Genomic DNA, 23781 nt, shown 5'->3' on the forward strand with positions numbered 1-23781 from the left:
ACATTGCTGTACAGCCAAGCCCCATTCCCTCCCCTCACCTCCTTTGAGCATTATTACTTGTGACACACTAACTGTAAATGTTAAATACTCATTTGTGTCCTAAGAGCTATGCCTATAATACTTGTTAATGTGTAAGGACTGCTGTCCCTCTTGACAGTCTAAGAAAGTCCTGTAACATCTACAAATGGACACCACTCTGTTGAATTCAATGACAATGCTCTTCCTGAATAAAATAAAACGAATTCATGCCAAAATGAGCTCTGGCGATGTTATGGTAATTGCATGCACTATGGACCTGATTTAAAAAGAAAAATCAAAAAAGGTTGCAAGAAGTACTCCTGACTTTCCCTTGATTTTCTACTTGAGAGAGCTATTCGATTAGCAAACAAATGTATCCTGAGTAAATCGAACTTATCACCTGATGTATTAGTGGATAAAGTCACTTATAAGTCAGAGTTACTTGAAGATGTAATAGACCTCCACAGGTGTAAGTCAAGAATAGGTCAGACGTAATCCTAACAGCATCTAAGTACTTAGGTTTATTTTGTGTTGAGAAGTGGCTTCTCTGATCATGTTAATTTGCTGACTTACTTTTACTTTACTTTCAATGAAATAAAATGACCATGGGTTGCAATTAAATTTAAATTGTTCTTTACTTTGGATCTAGTAGACCAAAGGTTCAATGGTGCAATTGGAAGAAACACATATTTGATGACATCCGTTCTTTCAAGAACGCTATGCAAAAATGTATGCAATATATTAGCAATACGAGAGTGAAGTAGCGACACCACAATACTTTCACAATTTAAATTTCATGAAGCAAAATTGCAATGCAATCGTTTCTAGATAATTCATGTAATTATTATGTTTCACTTTTTTTTAAATAGAATTTTTCTGATCCTCTAGGACATGTAGCTTTGCGCCAAATGTCAGAGCAAGTCTGGATTCTAAGATGGCACGTTTGTGAGAATTTGGCAAGGTTTTGTGTCCGCAGCTATATAAATACATCGTTAGAAAATGTCGGAACGTATTATTAACAATTGTGAAAGAAATGTTGTAATTGCTCGCCTCATGGCAATTCTGTGAACACTTTGCATAGGCCCGAGAATGCAAGGTCCTAGAAGGAGGATTTAAGATATATCGCAAATATCGGGGTCTGCACTTTTATGAACCTTACTTGGTGCTAAATATTTACTGCCTCGCCATTATTTTCTTGTACTGCTGTGAAAGCTTATTTCTTTGCTTATATCAGCTTTTTGCAGCCGGGAAGAAACATATTACATTACCAGTCTGGGTTTTCATCGTTGGATCCATTTCATTGCTTGGTCACGCTGTTCCGCCACAGCGTGACAGTTGTGGAATGGGAATCTAAACTGATAGTCAATTATTTTAAGCTGAGAATGGTGCAAACTAGTCAGAACGCATCATTATCATTTAAATGGATATGCGAAGGGGAAGCAGTGTACATAGGTAAATACTGTATCCATAAAGTTGGTGAACTGGTAAATACCCGGCTCTTTGCATTACAGAGCACCAGGAGGCATTTAGTCTAGTCAATTGCTTCACCGGCTCCATGCTATCCTGGCTCGTGCTTCATCAGACACGCTCTCATGCGGCGCAATGGCAACGCGCCAGTCGCCGGAACCTCTGGAACCTCAGGGAATATTTTCACGCCTTCCCTTTGTTTGGAAACCAAGCTGAGGAGCCCTAGTCTGAATAGTGTTTCCTCCTTTGGAAGCTAAAACATGTATATAAATATATTTGAAATGTGAACTCAAGGAAACTCTCTTCTATGCGTTATTAACTATTCTACAGTAGAATCAGTGAATATGTATTTGTTTTTTTTTTTAATGATTGGAATATTGCATGCATTGCTATTACAGATCGAGACGGGGCCGCATGCACTGCAGCACCCAAAGTGGCATCACCTATCGCTGAAGTGACTTCGTCAAAGTCAGCTGTTTGCAAAACGTTGCCATTCTGTAATGCTATTTCACTTCCAAAATATATCTTGTCCTCTTTTTTTCTAGTCTGGTGTAGGCCAGAACTACGGTTTTATGTTGACTCCTGGTCTTTATCTAGTTGTAAAAAACGAATGCCCTGGCCCATGAGACATCATTCTAAATTAGATAATTAAATACATGGTTTTCATCCATTTTCAATATAGACAAACGAAAGTGTACAGCTGTCGAGATTCGGCATATCAAGCCCGCCCCTTTTTAAGTTTGGCTGCGTGATTTAATACATGGTGTCCTGCATTTTCTTGTGATGTTCTCCCAATGCACTTCTGAAAGCAATAGTGCTTATCTGGTGGCACAGTTCACACGTGGGACTTATATGAAGAAGGATGTTTTTTAATCAAAGTTTCGCGTTCTCACCATTGCTTGCACGCAAACGCATGTGTGTACATGTTTCTGTCATCATCCTTTGCACTTATGCACACCTCGAGCAGAAGGCTTCTCTCATGGCTGCCACATATAGGGACAGGGGCTAAGCACCACCCCCCTCTCATTGCACTTCTATGTTGTTAGCTGAAAGAACGTCATTTCGTATGCTGTTTATTTCTCAAGAAGAAAAAAAGAATGTTCGCACCTATTAATTAACAACGGTTGTTCACATTTGACAGGGAATGCAATATGGTTTCTAGTTTGTCTGAAAATAAACAACTAATCATGACACATTTTGTGCAATTGATTTTTTCAAATTAAGAAATGCATCCAGGGAAAAGAGGAAGATTAAACATATTATCGCAGATTCCAGGTCCAAAATAAACATGTGATTTATTGTGGTTAGCATGAAAAAAGATCTGTGTAAGGTACACATCTCAGAGTCTCCAAGACGTTGAACAACGAAAACAAGCATTGACCTGGACAATAGGTCGGAATGTGTGTTGATAGTTAAAAGTGCATGTATGTGTTTTTACACATAAAATGGTGTGGAGTTGATAGTTGCAAACAACATTGTTTAAGACGAAGTGTATATGACACAGTAGAAAGAGGATCATGCTTTCGGATCATTGTTGTGCAAACAAGCAGCAATGCTGATGTTTCTAAAGACTTTGGGCCTGATTTACAAAAGCGTTTTTCAATGGGAAGACGCCATTGAAAAAAGCTAGGTAAATCGGGCGTTGTAACAGCGCACGGATTGTAAGAGCAACGTCAAACATTTGAGATCAACCACACTTAAATCACACGTGCAAGAATTGCTGACCCAGCCAAACACTTCCCAAGCAGGGCTCAAGGCGAGGGTACGCGCAGGTGGATGGAGTCCCCGACTTTTTCAGGTGACCCTCCACCTTTTTTAAAGGCTTGACCCTTGACCCCTGCTCCCATGTGATTGGTGCTCCCATGTGATTGGTGCTGCTGCCTACACCAGTCCTCGATCTCATGGGAAATCTACCAGAAGGGGTACATACAAAGTATTGCATGCTGTAAATAATCCATACCCTCAATCCCTTCAAAGTTCTGAGGCCATCAATATACCATTCCATTCCAATGTATAAATAGGTGGATTTTTTTAAATATAAGGTATTCAAAATCCCACTTGTCTTTAATGCTTTTAGCCTACATGTAATGAGGCCTTTAGGGATCTCTTTTCTTCAGGTTTGGTCTTGTGACAGTGATACCTAAACCCTGTTGCACTGAGAGACCTTGCAGGACTTTCCATCAGTTAAGCCATATTAGCAAATGGAGATCTTTATTGAGCTACTCTATGCCAAACAGAATTTTCGCAGTGGGGTCAATAACTACTGATATTGACTGCATTATAAGCATTCTTGCTTCAAAAGCCAAGAAAGAACTAAAATATACATTTCAACACCCTTCTTACCACACCAAACAGAAAGTTAAAATATGGAAACATTTTTTTCACTTTCCTATAACGAAAACATTTTCTTTGACCTGACACCTAATGCATAATCATAGTATGCGCACTACAGTTAGAACATGTTCACAATTAAAATATGTAACTTATCAAGACAACCTTGTTATTTAAATACTACACATAAAAACACGTTTAATTTCTAAAATCAGCATTTCTATTCGTTTACTGACTTAGGGCCTCATTACACGGACGGCGGTAAGGGTTAACGGTCACTGTTAATGGTAACGGTGACCGTTAGCCCTTACCGCCATACTACGAGGGCATTAAAACCCATTCCGCAAAGGGACCTTGGTGCTAATTACGGCACCGCAAATTTGCGGTACCGTAATTAGCACCTTCCCCATTCCCATTATGCCCTATGGGGCAAAAATGGGAATGGGGAAGGGCAAAGGTGGAAGGGGGGAATTACCGCCCCACCAACCTTGGAGTAGGGTGGTAATTCCCCTTTCCGCCAAGGCAGTGCCGGTAATTTACCGGCATGGACCAAAGTGCTAATAGCACCTTGGTCCACCGCCTACCGTGTAATGAGGCCCTTAGTAACGTTTTTACTTCACCATCAAAACTGCAAAACATGTAGTGCAACTATCACTATGTGCTAATAGCCTTACAAGCCTCAGGAGGGGGCTTCATCATATCACCATAACTTGGTGGTGGGTCATTATCCCACAGAAATGGCCCCTCCTTCAGGCTACAGGGTTATAATAGTAGGCTGGCCTATCGAAGGCCCACTCCAAACTAGTGGAAGAAACTTCTTTCAAATAACTATTACTTCTAGTTGTGTAACTTTGAAAGTATATTTCACCATTGATAACATCACAAAACAGGACGGATGCGTAGAGGCATCACTTAGCATGAGTTATTTATCAAGGTTCTTTGGCCTGCACGTAGCATCCTCAATGAATAACCCATGACTTCCCATCTGTGTCACTATAAATGGCTCCTGCTCCTTAAGATGCTAATTCGGCTGCTAAAAGCTAGTGCACTTGTGTACGGCAATGCAAGGGCGTCATTGCTTCTTATGTCTGTCCGGTGAAGTACCTGTGGGGGATTTTTAAAAGAACATAACATGGACATTGTGTATGGAAGGAAAAAGTGGCATAGCTGGAAAAAGAGTGAAGCTCGTACCATTTCTGCTGCTTGCATGTCTATGTCCTTGCAGTAAAAACATAGCTTGCACTTGTCTGCACTGTGCGGTGTTGATCTGTGCTCATTCAAGCATCTCTCACTGTCGGAGACAAGTTTGAGATGCTCTGCTTTCATGTCTCAAAGAAGACAGCCTCGCCTCTAACGGATGCATCCTTCCCTGCCCTAAGAGTGCCCCCACCCAATATAGTAATAATACTAGTGATACTAACGTAATAATATCATGTTGCTATGCAGAGCTTCATGTTGCAATCACTGCACTTCTCCCTGGTGAGTTTAATTGATCGACTTGTCTTAAGGATGACAGGTTGAGTGAGCCCACCTCGTTTCCAACTTTTTTGAAGGGCAAGCTTGCCCGATTCCTTTTCCACCCTAGTTCACAAATGCTTGCTCTTGCCCAGCCCTCGCACCTCATATTTTCGTTCTGCTTTACTGCTGCAGAACAGTACATCTGCCTCTCTCGGGGCAGATCACCATGGGGCAGTCGCCCACTGTTCTTATGGGGCAGACCACTCCCCCGCCCCCACACCCTCCCCATCCCATGAGACAGATTCTATTCATAGGCCAAGATGTAACAGAAGTATGAGCTAGGCTTGTAGACTAATTAGTATGCAGAGGTCCACCTGCTCCCTTACTCCCAGAGGGTGACTGAAGCAGGAAGAATGCACTATGCCTCCCTGCAAGGACCTAGATATGCCCTGTAGAGGCAGGCAGCCGCTGTCCCAGTCCATGCTACACATCTGATCCCGCCTTTTGAAATTCCGAAGAGAAATGTGAAATTCACTGAGACTTGGCATGTGAGCTAATTATGTTCCATTATCAGATTGAAATGTTAAGACATAATCCAACTTGTATGAGGTGGCACAGAGTCAGACGATATCTTTTGTTTCTGCATAGCACTAGCCTGACTTAAATTCCTCTCGCCCACTAGCATGCACCCCTGTGTTCTGCATGCATACCTACACGGCAGGTGTGAAAAGTCAGTCATTCAGATGGCACGTAGTAGGTCACATTTTTTTGCCTCATGGAACAGCATCCGATTTGCATTTAATGAACTGGTTATATTTCATAAATGTGAATTTCCCATTAAATTTGCCCTCATTTTGAGAATTATCTTGTTTGCCTTTAAAAAAAAATGGAGAGGTTTCTTTCCTGGAACCCTCCTCCTCACCCATCAATCACCCCTCACTTGTCCCCCTTTTTTACCCTTATCCCTTTGTACACCCTTTGTTCACTTTCGTATGTCCCATTGCGATCTATACCCACATTACAATTTGGCAACTTTTTTTCCCTCAGTTTTGAGCTTTAGGGACACAGAGAGTGAGTATGGCATGAGACACCACGATATGATATGATAGGTTATTTATAACGCGATTAATACCCAGAGGTTTCTAAGCGCGGACCGGAATCGAACCTGTGTTGCTCTGTGTCGTCTTGCCGCTGAGCTGTGCTCCCGAGACAACTATCAGGTTGCTACATCATAACAGAATGTCTGAGAAGATTTTTATGGTATATCATCAGGTTGTCATTTTAATCAGAAGAACCCAATGACTATTTCACATCACAGCTTAGATCCATGCCACAAGTGTGTGGTTGTGAAGTATGTCCCTTAATTACTTTTAGTAATGTGTTTATTCTCTTACCAGGATGAGTCTGAGACGACTTGATTTAGTAAAACAACTGTTAAGCACCAGACGTTTTTTTCATGCATTGTACCAATTGCTCCTAACACACCATTTTTTCAGGGGCAACACAGTAACTAGAGCGTTAAGGTATCGATCTTGACAAGGCTGGTTAATATGGAGAAGCCTGCTTTATAACACACACACTTGATTTACACGCCTGATTTATAAAAATGTTTTCAATGGGACCTTCCCATGTTAAAACATGTTTGTAAATCGTGCCCTAAGTGTCAACAATCCAAGGTGGAGATGTGTATCCACTGGAACTCAATGTAAACATGCTGGCATTTGATTGCAGATGCATTCAGCTTTAGTTCCTCGACAGTCATATGGAGGACTGTAGTTTCTTCATTGATGGACGCAATCTACTGATAATCACAATGGCTTCATAGTGAAGGTTACAATGCACCCCTAATAAATGTGCAGGCACTTCTTTGAAATATAATGTCAGTCTGGGGTTCTTCTTTGGGGAGGAAGCATAGCTCAGGGGCAACATGTTCCTCTTGGAAGTAAACTGACACAGCAACACAGGTTCAAATCCTGGTCACCACTTGCGGGTATTAAGTGTGTTATAAATGAACAATAAAATACAAATACAAACACCTTCATGCTTGGCAACAAACGTTACTAGCACTGCAGAATACACATGAGTATCGACATTCATGTGTTTCCTGTGTGATTTGAATACGTGTATAGGTCAACTTTGTTTATGAGGCGATTATTGACTGTAGAGAGTGTCCATATCCAGAGGTGTATGATGACAAGAACATTCTATATTGCTCACACACGTGCAATCACTTTGTCTGCTGCAGCTGTAACCTTTATTTTCCAAATGCATGAACGGGAGCATAGCAGATATGTCCTGATTTTGAGGAACATCATTCCGAGCAGCTCATTCAGGGCGCAGAGAGGAACGAAATGTGTTTGATCCAAGTATGAGGTGTGTTAAGTGTATTTTCCGATTCAACACACAGGATTATCAGTTTACAGCCTCTGCACAGATATCCATCTAGTGTTAATTTGAGCTGTTACGCTAGGATTAGGTGGATCGTATACTGGAAGGATTATAATCAGGTTTACTATGGAATTTCGTTTGAGGCTGTAAGTAAGCACACAATTGTTCCAGTAAAATGACACCTGGCATGGCTGGTGTGCACTTTGTTTGATGAGCAGTGGTTTGTAGATCAGCTTTGTAGAATTTGGTGGGATTGCGCGTGATACTGGTTTCACTTGGTTAAGACCACATTTTTCAAATTGTAAGTAATTCAACAGCCTTGAGAGTGTGAAGCAAGTAGACCCAATTCCTCTTTCCAAAGCACATTAAGAATAAAGGACTATCTATGGCTATTGTACAGCCTGGTAGATGATTTCACTGATTGTATCATTCATTTCTTATGTTCTAGGATCTCGTCTCCGGCAGGAAGACTTTCCTCCCCGCATCGTCGAACATCCCTCAGATGTGATTGTCTCCAAAGGGGAGCCCACAACCCTGAACTGTAAAGCGGAAGGAAGACCCACACCCACGATCGAATGGTATAAAGATGCGGAGAGAGTGGAGACCGACAAAGACGACCCACGCTCACACCGAATGCTGCTGCCCAGTGGGTCTCTCTTTTTCTTGCGCATTGTACATGGCCGCAGGAGCAAACCGGACGAAGGGAGCTATGTTTGTGTAGCCAGGAACTATCTCGGTGAAGCGGTGAGCCGAAATGCATCTCTGGAAGTAGCATGTAAGTCATTTCTATTTTACTCAAGGAAGCGTTAATATCATGTTGTCAACTTCAAAGTAAGAGCAACCATAGATTTGATAGTGTATGTCTCAGAACATTATTTTAATAATGACAAAGACGTGAGTGTATGCTTTTTCAACTAATGTAATGCTGAAAGTCCTTAGACTTTTTCTTTTTTTTTAAAGAAAAAAAAAACAAAAGATTATAGGAGTGATTTACAAAGCACCATAACCTGTTTTTGTAAATCAGGCACCTAGGATTAAAGATATGCATCCATACAGTATCATGAATACTTTCAAAATGCAAACATGTGTAAATCGTTGCTAATAAATGCCAATGAAGACAGAGATGTACAAGGTAATATATTGTATTTGAGAGTGAATTCTGTGTTCACTCATTAGCGTTATGTTTGCAGCTTGGATATAACATCCAGCCCTTTAGCATTCTGTAACTGGGTCAAACATTCATTCTGTGTACCTGCATGTTCAGACACACTTATTTTCTATCAGGCACAATATGCATTTTGCGTGGATGTACCATTATTTTTGTTTCTTAGCATATACTCCAGAGAAATGGAGTTCCTGTGCCACCCATTTTATTTATTTATTTATTGGACATGCGTAAGGCACCTATAAAACAAGTAGTGTATTAAGGCACCACAAGAAAATTTGGGGGGGGTTGGGAGGAGGGGTGCATGAGAGAAAGAAACTGTAACGCTCCTACCACGCCTTGTGACATTCAGATTGTGCAAGTGTAAAACAGGAAGAGGGAAAAGGGGGGTGCAGGTCTGAGCGATAAGGTGGGAGGGAAAGATGAGGGGTGGGGTGCGTATGTTATGGGATGCCAAAGGGCAAGTGCCATGAAGAGCCGGTCAGCACAGGAAGCAAAGGAGGGGAAGGGCATGATAGGACTGGGTGGAAGGTGGCCTCGGACCCTGTAATACTCAGAGGCAACCAGGAAGCCTGTCATAGAGGGAGGAGGAAGGAGTTAACAGAGAAGAGTGCGAGAGAAGGGGGAGGAGAAAAGGAAGATCTTGAGGAGCTTCAGGGAAACATAAGGAGATCTGGCTCAAGCCTGAGAAGGGCAGGAAGACCATTCCAGAGGGAGGCTACTGCAGAGGAGAGACATCTGCCCCCCACTCTTTGCTTAGAGAAGCACAGTATTTGCAAGGAGTTAGAGCTAGCAGATGAAAGGGCTCTAGCAGGGAGGTTTGTAGAGAGAGAGAGAAGGATGTAGCAGGGTCCCAGGCACCAGACAGCCATGTGGATGATGCAAAGGGTCTTGGCATCAATTCTAGCAGCAACCGGGAGCCTGTGGAGAGAAAATAGGGTTGGAGAGATGCGGTCCATGGGTGGGTGTGAGGCCAAGAATAAGTCTTTCAATCCTATTCTGAATTAGTTGAAGGGGTTGAAGGGAGGATGAATGGAGATTAAGGACGAGGCTACAGTAGTTAAGCCTAGAGGGGACCACAACTCTGGAGACGTTGAGCTTCTGGGGGAAGGTGAGGAAAGGGAGAATACCTCTGAGGAGATGCAGTTGGAAGAGGGCCTTCTTGATAAGCACAGCAATGTGAGGAGAAAAGGAGAGGGATCTACTAGGGAAATCCAGGTCTTTTGTAAGAAACTGATTGCTACGTCACATAAAGTAAAACATTTAATATGTCAAATCACTTATGTGCATCCTCAAAGAGCTCATGTTGCAATGCACGTAACCAGATAACCACTGTAGTTCTGGACTTAGATATTTTATTGGTAAAAACAGTTCTTGGATGTTGAAACACTATTGGGAAATGGCAAACTATAACTTCCAAGAAATGCGCTATGTTAACAGCGCATCAAGGCTAGATTTGAGGTAAAAAAATATTGTCTCATTCTTTGTATTTTCTCTTCTGTTCAAATTTAACAGAAATGTTTAATGATTGCCCAGCTATTTCACATTAATTGAAAGCACCCTATATTAGGAGGATAAGGTCATATAATGTATCATATAGTATATGCTTGTGCATGCTTACAAATATTTTGCCATTTGTATTATTGTTAGGTCTCTATTGTCACAATGCTGGCCTTTTGAGTGGGCCTGTCTTGTCTGAGAATGAATTGCCTGTCTTATTGCCCTCAGGCCTGATTCGTGTCGGTCGGAGCAATACAAGGCAACACAAGCTTGTAATGGCGAATCCCCTCGACTTTTATCACATTGGCACTTAGACCTATACTGACACATTTAAACTGATGATTAAACTGCAACTGTACAGGTGTGACTTGCCCCACAGGATGATATCACAAAACCTGAAGGGCCGGCCCAATATGATGGGGTAGGACAGTGTTTTGGGACGATTGCAAGCTATTTTATTGACTGACTTTGCTGAGCAGCAGTTTTAAGCTGTATGTGTAGCCTAATCTACTCAAAGTGCCCCAATCTAAAATATTATCCTCCAAAATGTGACACAAGGTATTAGTCCAACAGGTTGATGTCAAACATCAACAACACCATTCATGAATGTGTGCCACTAATTTGGTGGCTGGAAACATTTCTATATCAGTGTCAAACCCTACCACTACATGCACGCTGCTCAAATTGTGTCTCTCAGTCTTTCTCTTCTTTTTGTAGAAAATGTTATGTTATCCAGTATTTGTACTGCACCCATCACCACTGTAGTGTTCTTCCTGCCAGGGTGTCACCAGACCTTGGTCTGTGGAAAGGTAGGAGAGGTTTGAGGAGGAGGTGATAGGAAAGATAAATTCGACCATGGGCCGCCCATACACCCTTGTCATTCCAGTGTTCAAATATAGACGCTAGATTTCTGAGCAGTCCACTTTATTGTGAATTATAACATATCAGACAACATTTAGATATTTTAGACATAGCCTGTATTGTCCTCTTTTAAAGCTCCAATTTTACAATAGATAAAACTGATGAAACACATGGAATCGACATCCTCACATCACGGGTGCGGTAACGAGCACAGCTTTCCTTCAATACTCGCTAAAGCATCAAGTCGTATAGCACAGATGACATCAATGAAATTGGATCACTTTTATGAATATCTGTACACTGGAACATGATCATTTAGAGAATTCACATCTGGGGGCCAGGCAGCAGCTAACATAAATGTATATGTTACAGATTATAGGATGTGATCCATAATTTACTGCCTGGCATTAAAGTACAGTCGTCGGGTGTCCAGGTCCTTGAGTTAAACTGTTAAACACCACAGCTGGTGGCACATGACCCTAAAGCCGGAAAGCAGATAGCTGCAAGAATAATAACAGAGTGCAGGGGCAAGATCACAGGAGGTGACACTTGAGAGCTTATGCCATGGCCAAAGCGTGGGGCATGGCATCGTGCACCTGACCTCAGATTGGGTTACTGCCTTTGGATCTTTGAAACTTAGCTGTCTGAATTCTTTGAGTAAGCCCTTTTGGGATTACAGGGGAACTCTTGTACTGACAGATTCAAGCAGAGCCCTGTGTTTACTCATCATTGAGCCTGGTTCCATTTATTTTGGACTACACCCCTCATGTGTGTGAAGTCAGAGTATATGGGTGGCCCGGCATCCTTCATTAAAGAGAAACACAATTGAATAAACAACCCAAAACTGTAACTGGTCATTAAAAGAACCCAACACAAATATTCTATTTTTTGTGAAGTCCAGAAGGACGCAATGGAATATTTCATAATATAAACAGAATAATGTGTAGATGGATAATGGCATGTGAACAAGAGGCCACAGTTCTGGTTTAATATAGAATAATGTAGTTTACTGTCTACAAGGATAAGCATGGCATGGTTTTAAAGTGTAAACACCATATTTGTATTGGTTTCCAATAAGGAATATTTGCTGAAACAGATGAAGGCATGACAATTGAAATGATGTTTCTAATGTCCTGCCCTCCAGATAAAGACTTGTTTTACTCCAGTGCCAGCCTGCGTAATTAAGTTAGGCGGCACTCCATGGGACCAACACACTCCGGTTCATCCAAAGTCCTGATTCCTGTGCCCTGCACCGATCACGAAGGCATTATCAAATACAAACCATATGTGAAGTGAGGCCCGCCTGGCACCTGTTCTAACAGGCTTGCCTCGCCCCTGAGGCAGCACCCACTCTTCTGACCAAGAGCCGCGTCTCAATCACTGTGGGTTGTTCTAAGCTCCAATTCATGTCACCCTGGCTTCCCTTGAATCGCCTACAATGGTGTGGAGGCTGCCATTGTCTCTTGTTACTTGGTTGACATCACTGTGCTGATTCCTAAGCATCCCAGCCCAACAGGCCCTCAAATGACAGAGGATGCAGATCATTGTAAACCGCGTGATGTGTGTTTTTTGAGGTGCTGCGAGTCTGGTTGCTCAACACATGGAGTCGGTATACCTGTCCGCTAGCGATTTCTAGTAGAATGCGTTTTATCCCTTTGAATTGAACCACCATTTGGGTATTGGTCAGTCTGCAGCTGCCATCAAGAGTCTATGGGCCTGACTCACAGAGTATTTGTAAGTCGGATTGCGCCATGAGAAAACACTTCTGTGAATCAGGCCCAATGTGTGTCATACTTCTTCACATGGTCTCTTCACTCGGAGGGCAAATTGCATATCAATGTTCTCCATTGTCATTCGTTTCTCTCAACTTCCTGACAATGTTAAAGCTGCTCTTTGAAAAAATGTGTTAGGTGATTGTTAACTGTAAAACATATATACTGGGGCTGGAAATATTCGGAACTGGTTCACTCAAGTCTGAGCTCAAGGTGCCTGGACTCCAGACCCATATTCTTCAACTCTGATATAAATCACACATTCATCATTTGGACAACATCACAAATGGTGTATCTGGCCTTGGCCTACACTGTTGCGTTGCTGCTGCAGAGGGCCTGTAGGTTCCTGACCCTCCCTTTTGCCTTGCAATCAGACATGCGACATTTGGGTGAAGTTAATCAGCGTTTAGTGCACCTAATGGGAGATAGGGTTCCAATAAAGCAGCACCCAGGATTCACAATCTTACCCTGAAAGTCTGCCTTGGTCGTGTCGTGTTGGCTGCATTTCCTTTGTCCGTCTGTATTATGTGTATATACATTCCTCCCCATGCTCTCAGATGTCCAGAGGTCGCCTCTCACCAGCACGACTCTGGACAAGAATTCATATAGAAATCACCCTAAACGTAGCAGACTATACACTATGATGAGCCTAGACAACCTTAGCTGTGTCTTAATACATAGCAGTGACACAGCAATCACTTTACACAGGGCGGCAGAAGATTCCTCAAGCCCACTTACAGCAGTATCAGGAACATGATGTTATGGGCATGCATTCACCTATGGACATACCACCTGCCCAATCAATGCATGTACTTCCTCACATGAGCATGTGCACTCAAACAGCCAATGAATCATACCCTTAACAGTATCCCATGTGTGGGACTTGTGTAGGCACTACTGTCCAACCTACAATTCTTGAGGGCTCATTCACCTGATGATGTTGGTATATTTTTAAATGACATGTACACAAAGTACCTCTTAAGAAGTAAAGGCATGTGCGGCAGGGCCTCCCTGCACTGCCAGCAGTTTGTGGATTCACCCTTCCTTCTGGGGTCTTTGCACTTACTGATTCGGCTATTAATTAATACCCAATGGTTCCTGGAACTGTACTCCTGCTTTTCCTAACGTGATATATTCAAACAATATATATATTCACGCAGTGATCGAAGTGAGCGGAAACGGTCGGGAGCCGTGTTCCACGAATTTTATTTTTTTCTGTTTGCCATTCCTCTACTTTTTACGACCATGTTCACCATTCTATATAGAGGATTTGTCCAGTCGTGTCCCTGTGCAAGTGTAAAGTTGTGATAGGAGTCTTAGTGCCGGATTCATGGAATATTTGCCCGGTTCAAAGAGAATATGTACTGCTGAAAAGTGACTTTACACAGCCGACACAAACCCTGATTCATTGAACTGTGCAAAGTGTATTTTTGCCATAAAAAGTCCAAAGACATTTTGTACTGCAGAAATTACTATGCCTTTGCCCGGACTTTGCACTGCAAAAATACACTTTGCATGGTTCCATGAATCAGGGTTTGTGTCGGCAGTGCAAAGTGACTTTTCAGCAGTGCACATTCATTTTAAACCAGGCAAATATTCCATGAATCGGGCACATAGACTATTGCAATGCCCCAGCTGCAAGATCTTGTCACATGTTGCAATATGCTTCTGCCTACCCTCTCCCCTCTCGAGACCACAGTTCCACTACTTTTTTTCGGTACACTTCTAACACTGTGTTCACGTAATGTTTGTATGCGTTAGTATATTCGCCGCTGGCAATGCATGTGTGCGTATTAACTATGTAGACTTCTGCAGCTGAAGTTTGGTATTGCAAAAAGAGCTTGATTTGGTGGATTGAAAGCTCTCAAAAGTTGTTATTTAACAAATGCTGTTCTGTAACTTACAGAACAAACTATGCCCTCGCTACAGAATCATTTTTCTATTATGACAATTTCACTTTTCCAGACGCTGCTTCTGGAATCTGAATTATTGCTCAGCCGCAGATCTGCAATGGTCTGCCTGGCGGTGGCAGGGCATTCTTCTTAAGAATTGGAAACCTTGATAGCTGAATAGCTGGCGAAAGCTCCATGATGTATTGGTGTGTGTTGGTGGGATAGAGGTGTTCCATAATTTTATGACTGCCGGGTTCTTTCTAATTTGACAATTTCTGATTTAAGGGCCGATCAGACAGGTGCCTCATACAAAGAACTGCACAGTGTGCATGCAGTCCCCGGGTACTGAACGAGAATGTGAATAATTCACGAACACACAATTGCATTGGTAAACAGCACTCATTTCCTGAATGTGTGCGTGTCTGAGCATGTGATGAGAAGTCGAAATACCTAACAATAATCTTAATAAGATGTTATTTATATTATGTATAATAATTCTAATAAAAATAGTAATACTCATTTTAATTATTAGATTTTGGTACAAAAACAAATCATTTTACCTTTCAGTATTACTATTGAAGTACATGTTGGGAGATTTCTTCATGAAACGTTCCCTTGACAAATTGAGTGCCCATTTTGTGAAATACCCAAATGCAGTCGAAAAAGAACTAGCAAAGACAGTGTTCATGATATGATAAAATGTGCCTCTTTTTTTAAGAAAGTATTACTGTGCCTGCGAAGATTATTACACACCAAAATAGTAACTAGTGATTAATGTTGCCCTTGCTAATAGTGGCACAGAGCACTCATTAGCCCGTGTCCGTTAGACATGCAACCCATTGCAGTCCTCGTGCTACACGTTGCATAGGCTAATGGCAGGCTTAATAAAGGGCGCCTCTTGGCAAGCTACTGCATTCCTTGCGGTTTAAGACATTCAAAGTATCTGTAGAAGAGAGCGAGTGGAAGCCAGAGCAAATATATATGTACACGTGTGTGTTGGTCTCTGTGTGTCTGTGTGCATGTGTATGTTTCATGGTTTAACTCTATCCCTGTTGGAGTTATTGCATGACCCACAATCCTCAGTCCTCAATGCCACCATTGTAACCATAACAGAAACACAGCTGTCTTGTTGAAACATCATGCTTTTATATGTCCAGCAAACCCTGCGAGAAGGACCTGTTGGGCCGGTTGAAATGCTGCAATAGCTTGAGCTAGCAACGATTCAAAGACACGCACCATGAATGCCCTCTTCATCCATTAACTATGTCGGATTCCCATGGAAGTGAAAAGTAGTGGGCCATTCCTCATAGGTAACAATCGGGGCATATTTTCATGGTACATTGGCTGACAGAGCCAGAAGATAACACGATGATGTCCTGTGATCAAGCCCAGTTCTACTTCAGCACTGAAATGGTTATATAGTGCACATGTTTCAGGCAAGCATCGCGGGCACCACTCACCTAAGCCAACATGACATCCGACTGCATTGCAAAGACTGCCTGGTACAAATGGCACTTGCCCTACTGCGATACTTTTAAAAAATGCATTTTTTAAACTTCAGTGAAAACATGCAAATATTGCCACCATTTTAGCTTCTTTTTGCCAAAATGGGGAATATGATGTTGCTTATCGGGAAGAACATCAGCAACAAGAGTGCCCACATGAACAGTACTCCGAACCGGAAGGCGGGTAAGCGTTGCTGAAGTAAGACTCTGACTGAACCGGGAGGCAGGTAAACGTTGGTGAAGTAAGACTCTGAATCAGAAGGCAGGTAAATATTGCTGATGTAAGACTCTGAACCAGAAGCCAGGTACACGTTGCTGAAGTAAGATTCTGAACTGGAAGGCATGTAAACGTTGCTGAAGAAAGACTCTGAACTGGCAGGCAGGTAAAAGTTGCTGAAGTTAGATTCTGAACTGGAAGGCAGGTAAACGTTGCTGAAGTAAGACTCTGAACCGGAAGGTAGGTAAACGTTGCTGAAGAAAGACTCTGAACCGGATGACAGGTAAACGTTGCTGAAGTTAGACTGTGAACTCGAAGGCAGGTGAACGTTGCTGAAGGAAGACTCTGAACTGCAAGGCAGGTAAACGTTGCTGAAGTTAGACCCTGAACCGGAAGGCAAGTAAACGTTGATCAAGAAAGACTCTGAACCAGAAGGCAGGTAAATGTTGCCAAAGTAAGACTGTAAACCGGAAGGCAGGTAAACTTTGCTGAAGAAAGACTCTGAACCGGAAGTCAGGTAAAAGTTGCCGAAGTAAGACTCTGAACCAGAAGGCGGGTAAACGTTGCTGAAGTAAGACTCTGAACAGGAATGCAGGTAAACGTTGCTGAAGTAAGACTAAGAACCAGAAGGCAGGTAAATGTTGGCGAAGTAAGACTCTGAAATGGGAGGCAGGTAAACATTGCTGAAGTAAGACTTTGAATCGAAGGAAACACCTAGTACTAAACCTGAGTTCCTCAAAGGGCACCTTGTCTTTGATGGAAAAGGGTTCTCCATATTTCAGTTGGAAAATAGTTCAGTGTGTTGAGTCCTTGCTGAAAAGCTCCATGCCTAATGTGCAAAACTGTGTTTTGAGGTTGGTTTGGTCAAAATCAGGCTTACGTCCTTCTCAATGGAAAATATGAGAATCATGCTTGAAGTGCCAAAAAAGTAATACTAGGTGTATACTTTACACATGGTCATTATTTTGCTACAGTTGAAAGTTCCGAATTTGAGCAGTCGCTCCTGCCATAACATCATGCTTAGTTTTGCAACGGGGACAGTTATTGAGAGATTATTGCTATACATGTCTCGAGTTGATTGCTTCATGATAGCTTCTGGGAGAATTAATTTCTGCTTCACACACGGTGCATGTTATGTCACTTAGCAGGGTCAAAATAGGAAATACTTGTATTTAAGAGCCGATATAAATATAGCAAACACATAAAAACAAAATCTAGCAATTCACTCAAGCTTTCATCAACTACCAAAAAGGTGCACTTTGAGATGCCAGCAACGTTTTCTTTTCTACAAGATAGAGTGTCATTTAAAATATGCGCCCAGTGTTATACTTATAATCCTCTTTAGGACTGAGTGACAGCAGTGTAAAGCGCTACACAAGCAACCAATATACCATGAATGCATAGTACTAGATTTAGCGTCCCTCATATCATGAATGCCCATGTAAATATTTCAGTAATGCAGATTGTTTACCTGGGTGAGATATTGGATAACTGTAGCTTTATTGTGGGCTGATGCCATCCACAACATGGAGAGATATGATTTTCCTATAAATAACATTAGCGTGAAAAGAAATCATGGCAGAGTTGTCATCTGTTGAACATGCATGAACTCTCCGCATCCTGTGCCTATCTGGGAACATAATGTTCATTGAGCTTTTACGTGTTACAGAAGTGTAGAGGAGCAGACATATAAACCCGCAGGAGATCCTACCCCCTTACCTTCCCTATATTGGAGTCATGAATCCATGCCCTTTCTAACGGTATCCATCAAGACAACCATATCGAATGTAACCTCGATTTGATGACAGCCTGCAGGAGGAACTCCCTGATTGAATATGAGAAAGTGCTAAAACGATGAACTGATGATGTCATAAGAAAGTGTGCACAACATCTTGAGCTACTGAATGAAAATGATGTATGGATCCTAGAGGACAAATGACGAAGTAAAAAATCGAGTGAACTATTAAAATAGAAAAGAAGATTACACATTAACCACATTAACAAAGTGCTGCAGAAAGCAGAGGTTTAATGAATGTACAGACACTGAAATGCAAGACAGATCATATCATCATATAGGCTGGCTATAAGTAGTCAGTAGAATACAGGCAAAGCTACCATTGTATAGAAGCTGGACATTGGTATCATGAAATAGTAAGCCAAAGAATCATTGAGAATGAATGAAAAGCTGTGTCACAGTAGAATATAAGGCTAGCGGACCTGCGTGGAGAGGCTGTCTGGCCTGAGGTCAAGAACTAAGAAGTCAAGGTCAGCAATCTACTCTGAAGAATAATGAGTGTGTGGAGTATGAATCCTCTCACGTTAAGGTGCAATAAAGAACATAGAGGTTGCTACCTCTTAATTAATTAAAGACATTTAAAAGCTTGTAGAATGAACAGAATTATGGTCATGTGAGTCAAGGATGAAAATAGAGTTTGAACTTGGAGTTCCAGACACAATAGCAAGTGCCCTCACTCCTGTACATTCCCAGGACAAGAATACTCTGCACGGCTAAGTACAAAGACAATTTCATGGCAGAAGGCATGGGTGATGAGAGATGCTGGGCTAATTCGGTGGTGAGATAGATGCATCCCCTATCTCCCTGCACCTGTGTCTTGGCTTATGTGCTGCTAAATAAGCCGAAATGTCAAACCAATTGTATCAGTCCATATAACAAAGGACCTTGTAGCTTGAGGAACCAATGAAACACTGTATTTCTGATTTCTCTGAAATGACATGTTTGAAGAGGTAGTCATAGGTTGTCCACCTGATAAAGAACAGCCAATAACAATCATAGCTCCTATATGATTGTATATCTAGATGCTTCCCTTAACCAATCCCTACCCCTGATAGGTTTTTATCATTGCCACAGAGGGTGATGTCAGTATGATGCACAAAAACACTATATAAGTGTATTTTGTGCAGAAATCGCAGAGAATGAGCGTACATCCATTGATGTTTGTTGTAACTTCCCTGTTTTAGATAATTGATAATACAACAGTGACTTGCCATCTTCCTGAGATTGCCCGGTTATTAGTAACAGATGCATGTTCCAAGGGCCTTAAGATCAGAAGCCTAACTAGGAAATGTGTAGTAATATGTAATACAGGGGTTTCAAAGGTTAACAACATAAATAAATACATAACAACGATTAAACCCTATTGCGTTGGGTGAATGTCACATCACAACAGCATAACCGCAAATGTGTGACATGGATAATAGAAGTTCAAAAATAGTATACATTTTGGGCCCAATTCATGAGATTTATGCACGGTTCAAAGTGACTTTGCACTGCTGAAAAGTGACTTTGCACAGCCGACACAAACCCTTATTCATGGAACTGTGCAAAGTGTATTTTTGCAGTGCAAAGTCAGTGCAAAGTCATTTTGTACTGCAAAAAGGACCACTTGCACTGCAAAAATACACCTTGCACAGTTTCATGAATCAGAGGTTGTGTCAGCAGTGAAAAGTCAATTTTCAGCAGTGCAAAGTCACTCTGAGCCATGCAAAAAATGCCATGTATTAGGCCCTTGATCTGCTTGTGTATTGTTATCATAATATTGCTGGTGTCCTGCGGAAGGGCAGAATAATGAAATAATCCATGTGGTGTTATGAAAATCCAGTATTGAACACTGTCTGGTTTCATGATATGGTAGTTGTCTAGCAGGGACCAAACACCCACGGGTCTCTGCCATTGCCAAATGCTCCTGCAATACACCTAACCATCCACAGTCCGCTCTTTAAGCAAGGCGGGCATCAGTGAGGGAACCATCCCTTTCATAGACCTTGGTGATTGGTCATAAATGATCAAGATGGAGGTGCAATCAGATTGGAATAGAGTGCCGTACTAAGTGACTGTACAAGGGATTCTGCAGCCTATCAGTGGCATGCGTTAAAAGAGCCCCCTGGCACAGAGGGGCAGTCTACCAAGGCATTCTCTTGCTCATGGCATCCATGAGTGGCACCCCCCATCTTCTGACCTCCAAAACGGCTGTGCGCCATTTAATTGTGTAGATCACCTTTCAGGATGTCTTCAAATGGAGCCACCTGAAGTTGTTAGTGTCCTCAGACACACTGTTAGTAAGGCCTGGTGATGGTGGTGACGGGAATCGAAATATATTTCCTATATATTGTTCCTTACTCATAAATAATCGTGAGGATTTTTTGACCCCATCTTATTATCAGAATTGCCACATTTCATATAATCGTGTTGTATTAATGCTCAAACATTTCACCCAGAAACATGGCTATAAAAAAAATGTAACTATCTGCCTCATGCTCAGATTTCTAATGCCCAAATCCATTAATGTGAGATTCATACAGACTAGATGCCTTTGGGCTTGACGCGCTATATAAGCAACAGAATAAATAAATAAATAAATAAACCAATATATTTTGATTTGAGACGAGTTTGACATGAAGACATGTAATTGGACACATCAGACTTGTCACTGGAGAAAGTTCCGCATTTTGGTTTCTGGGAGCAATTTGAGGGAACGGTTTTCCATACCGTGGCACGGCTGTGGCTTCCTTTCCATACAATGCTGGGACCCGCAAGCAAGACACTGAGAGCCCAGGAGCGAGACGCCTGGCATACTGAAGGGGCTCCAGATCCGCAGTAGCCAGTCGGCGGCTGTCCCTTGAGATGGCAGTCCCGGTCCCAGGTGTTAAGTATGTGACAGCCGCTTGATCTATCGACCAGTGTAAGAGGGGGCTCTGGCCTAAATGAAAATTCATGAAAAATTGATGAAGTGCCCAGATTATTTTTTTCCTTTTTAGAGCTGTTCCTGTGCAGTGAGAAGCGATTAAATAAGGCACTGGAGGCATTCCAAGGAAAGAGGCGGCAGTTCACAAGTCTGGGGTCACGGATAAAACCTCCCCGTTCTTTTTCTCTGATTTGTTACTTTCAAAAGCCAAACAAGAGGTCTTCCAAGATTAACTGGGATTTACCCTGTTTTTGTAAAGCCTCAATGGGCAAAAGTGGATTTTGACTCGAGTGGCGAAAGAGGCCGCAAAGTCAAATTCACAATTCAATTTCAGACCTTGGAAACAGATTGCCCTCCAGAACTGCAGCCTGCATGCTGTCCGCCATTTTGCAGGCTGGGGGCGGAACCGAAATGATCGGCTGAACGGAAAGGCTGTGCATTATTGATAGGTCGCAGATTGCTGGAATGGTAAGTTGTGGAGCGCTTGCCAACTGCAAGACTGCTGTTTACTCTAAACCCCAGCAAAATGGATGTGGTACCATTAGAAATGTGAGCTGTCACAGCAGAGTTAGTAGGATGGGCAACACATCTTGTACAATGCATGCCGCATCTTTTAACAAAAGGTTGGGGGTAGCAATGTTATTTCCATGACTCCTGTTTTCAGTAGGTGTTGCTGTGCATAAAAACAAAATATGGCACCTTTGAGAGGACTGTTATCCCCCCAGGATAGCACCGCTGCTATTCAGCTGCCTGTTAAGATGCAGACTCGGCAGATTTATGCCTTGCATTTCCAATGGAAATGGTCTATAAGCACAATGCGGAGCTAAGATACTGGGCACCTGCCATGTTTTGTCTTTTCTTCTCAGTGTGACTGTAATGACAATCAGATAGTTTTGGTTACTGCTTTCCAAAGGTTATTTGCGCATTTCTTCAGATAATGTCCACACGTTAGTCCGTTGACGAAAGATCTGAATTTGTGGCACATTTTTTGATTAAGGGTTGCCATTTTTAAGAGGATGTTTTTATGATGAAAGACACTAGTGATGGAGAAGTGTGAGAGATAAAGATGCTGTCTTCACCATATTTGCTGCGGCATCGTGTCACTTCTGTGACTTTCTGTAGATATGTGTGAAAACACCTTCGCCCAGATCCCCGCCTCCAGGGTATGTGTTTAGGAACTCAAATCCTGACTCTGTGCTGTTGCCTCTAAATCTACATCCCATCAATACTTTTCTTTGGAAGAGAAAAATGCATCAATTAATTGGGATTGCAGAAATGGAGTAAACATTCAGGGTGAATTAATTGTATTAGCCAACCCTGGACTTTTGGCATAACAACTGTTTTCTAAGCATAAGTGTTTGCATTATGAAACGTTGTTGATTACTCAAAGGTTCAATTAACAGGCTTAACTGGAATTATGGTACAATTTGTATGATCATATTGCTACTTTATAAAGTAAATCCTGAAGTTGCCCATTGTGAATGAGTCGTGGAACAGGAAAAATTGGATCAAAGCACTATATGAATATCAGATAATTATAATTGCATGCAACAGTCAGATTGTTTAAGAGCTGCAGACCCAAATTCAAAGATGAAAACACTCTCTAATTTGGAACGTTAGTTCATATCAGGGCTTAGAATCATTGTTTCTCTTTCGTTTTTTTCAGTGGCCTATATCAATCAACCGTTCTCTGGCCAACTCGAATGGGGCAGAAGGTGTGGACAGGAAGGCTGTGATCAGGGAATACAGGCAGTGAATGAATTTAACATCAACTATACAGCATATAACCTGCCTTGTTGGTGACCTTGAGTGACCTTGAAAGGAGAACCATAGTGTCTCAATATTGTCAACAGTTGTCAACTGCATGATTCACATCATTGTCTATCCTGACTGAAGGATCTTCTGGGACATGTTTTGGAGATAAAGTCAAGGACCTCCTCCAAGAAGCGCAAGCTACTTGCTGGTCATGAGCTACGTGCTGGTCATGAGCTACATGCTGGTCTGTGATGTGTTGCTACTCTGATGAACATTTCAATATGGAGGATCAATATTACTTAGCCTCCTAATCTTGACTTCCTGATTTCCCAATTAATGTGTGGCCTGTGGAGATATTTCTTTGGAGATGGGATGGGTTTATCAGCAATTCAGGTTTCTGTGACATAGTTAAAAAAAACTCCTAAAATAACTTCTGATATATGTGGTGTGATTATCTGCCCAAATGCCAATTTATTTAGAAAAAATGTGTGTTCTTAGGGTGCTTGATTTGCATGTTGGAGCTCATTAATTTTGTGAAGGGTGAGCATTCAGTTGTAGACAGAGATCTTGTCTTGGTTTCTTTGTAATCAATCATTGAAAGCCTTCTATGGCATGGAGTAAATCGTGCCAGGTAACAAGGAGCAACCTGAGAAGGCATCCTGCTACCAAGGGCCCTTTGTAAAGGCTGAACGATAACAAGGGAATGTGGATGAAACAGTTGTGCAGGGATGGTACCTCCAAATATGCCC

General features: G+C 42.0%; 1 protein-coding gene across 10 annotated transcripts in view; it reads left to right on the forward strand.

The window, feature by feature from the left end:
* Window positions 1–23781, forward strand: part of ROBO2 (roundabout guidance receptor 2) — a 974141-nt gene that overhangs the window by 71475 nt on the left and 878885 nt on the right. For all 10 annotated transcript variants that reach the window (XM_069636436.1, XM_069636431.1, XM_069636432.1 and 7 more), the window contains exon 2: window positions 8111–8437. In XM_069636436.1, the coding sequence (XP_069492537.1) occupies window positions 8111–8437 (327 nt within the window). The remainder of the gene's footprint in view (window positions 1–8110; window positions 8438–23781) is intronic.

Source organism: Ambystoma mexicanum, chromosome 7p, assembly GCF_040938575.1.
Source record: "Ambystoma mexicanum isolate Mex_15411 chromosome 7p, UKY_AmexF1_1, whole genome shotgun sequence".
Lineage (NCBI taxonomy): Eukaryota > Metazoa > Chordata > Amphibia > Caudata > Ambystomatidae > Ambystoma > Ambystoma mexicanum.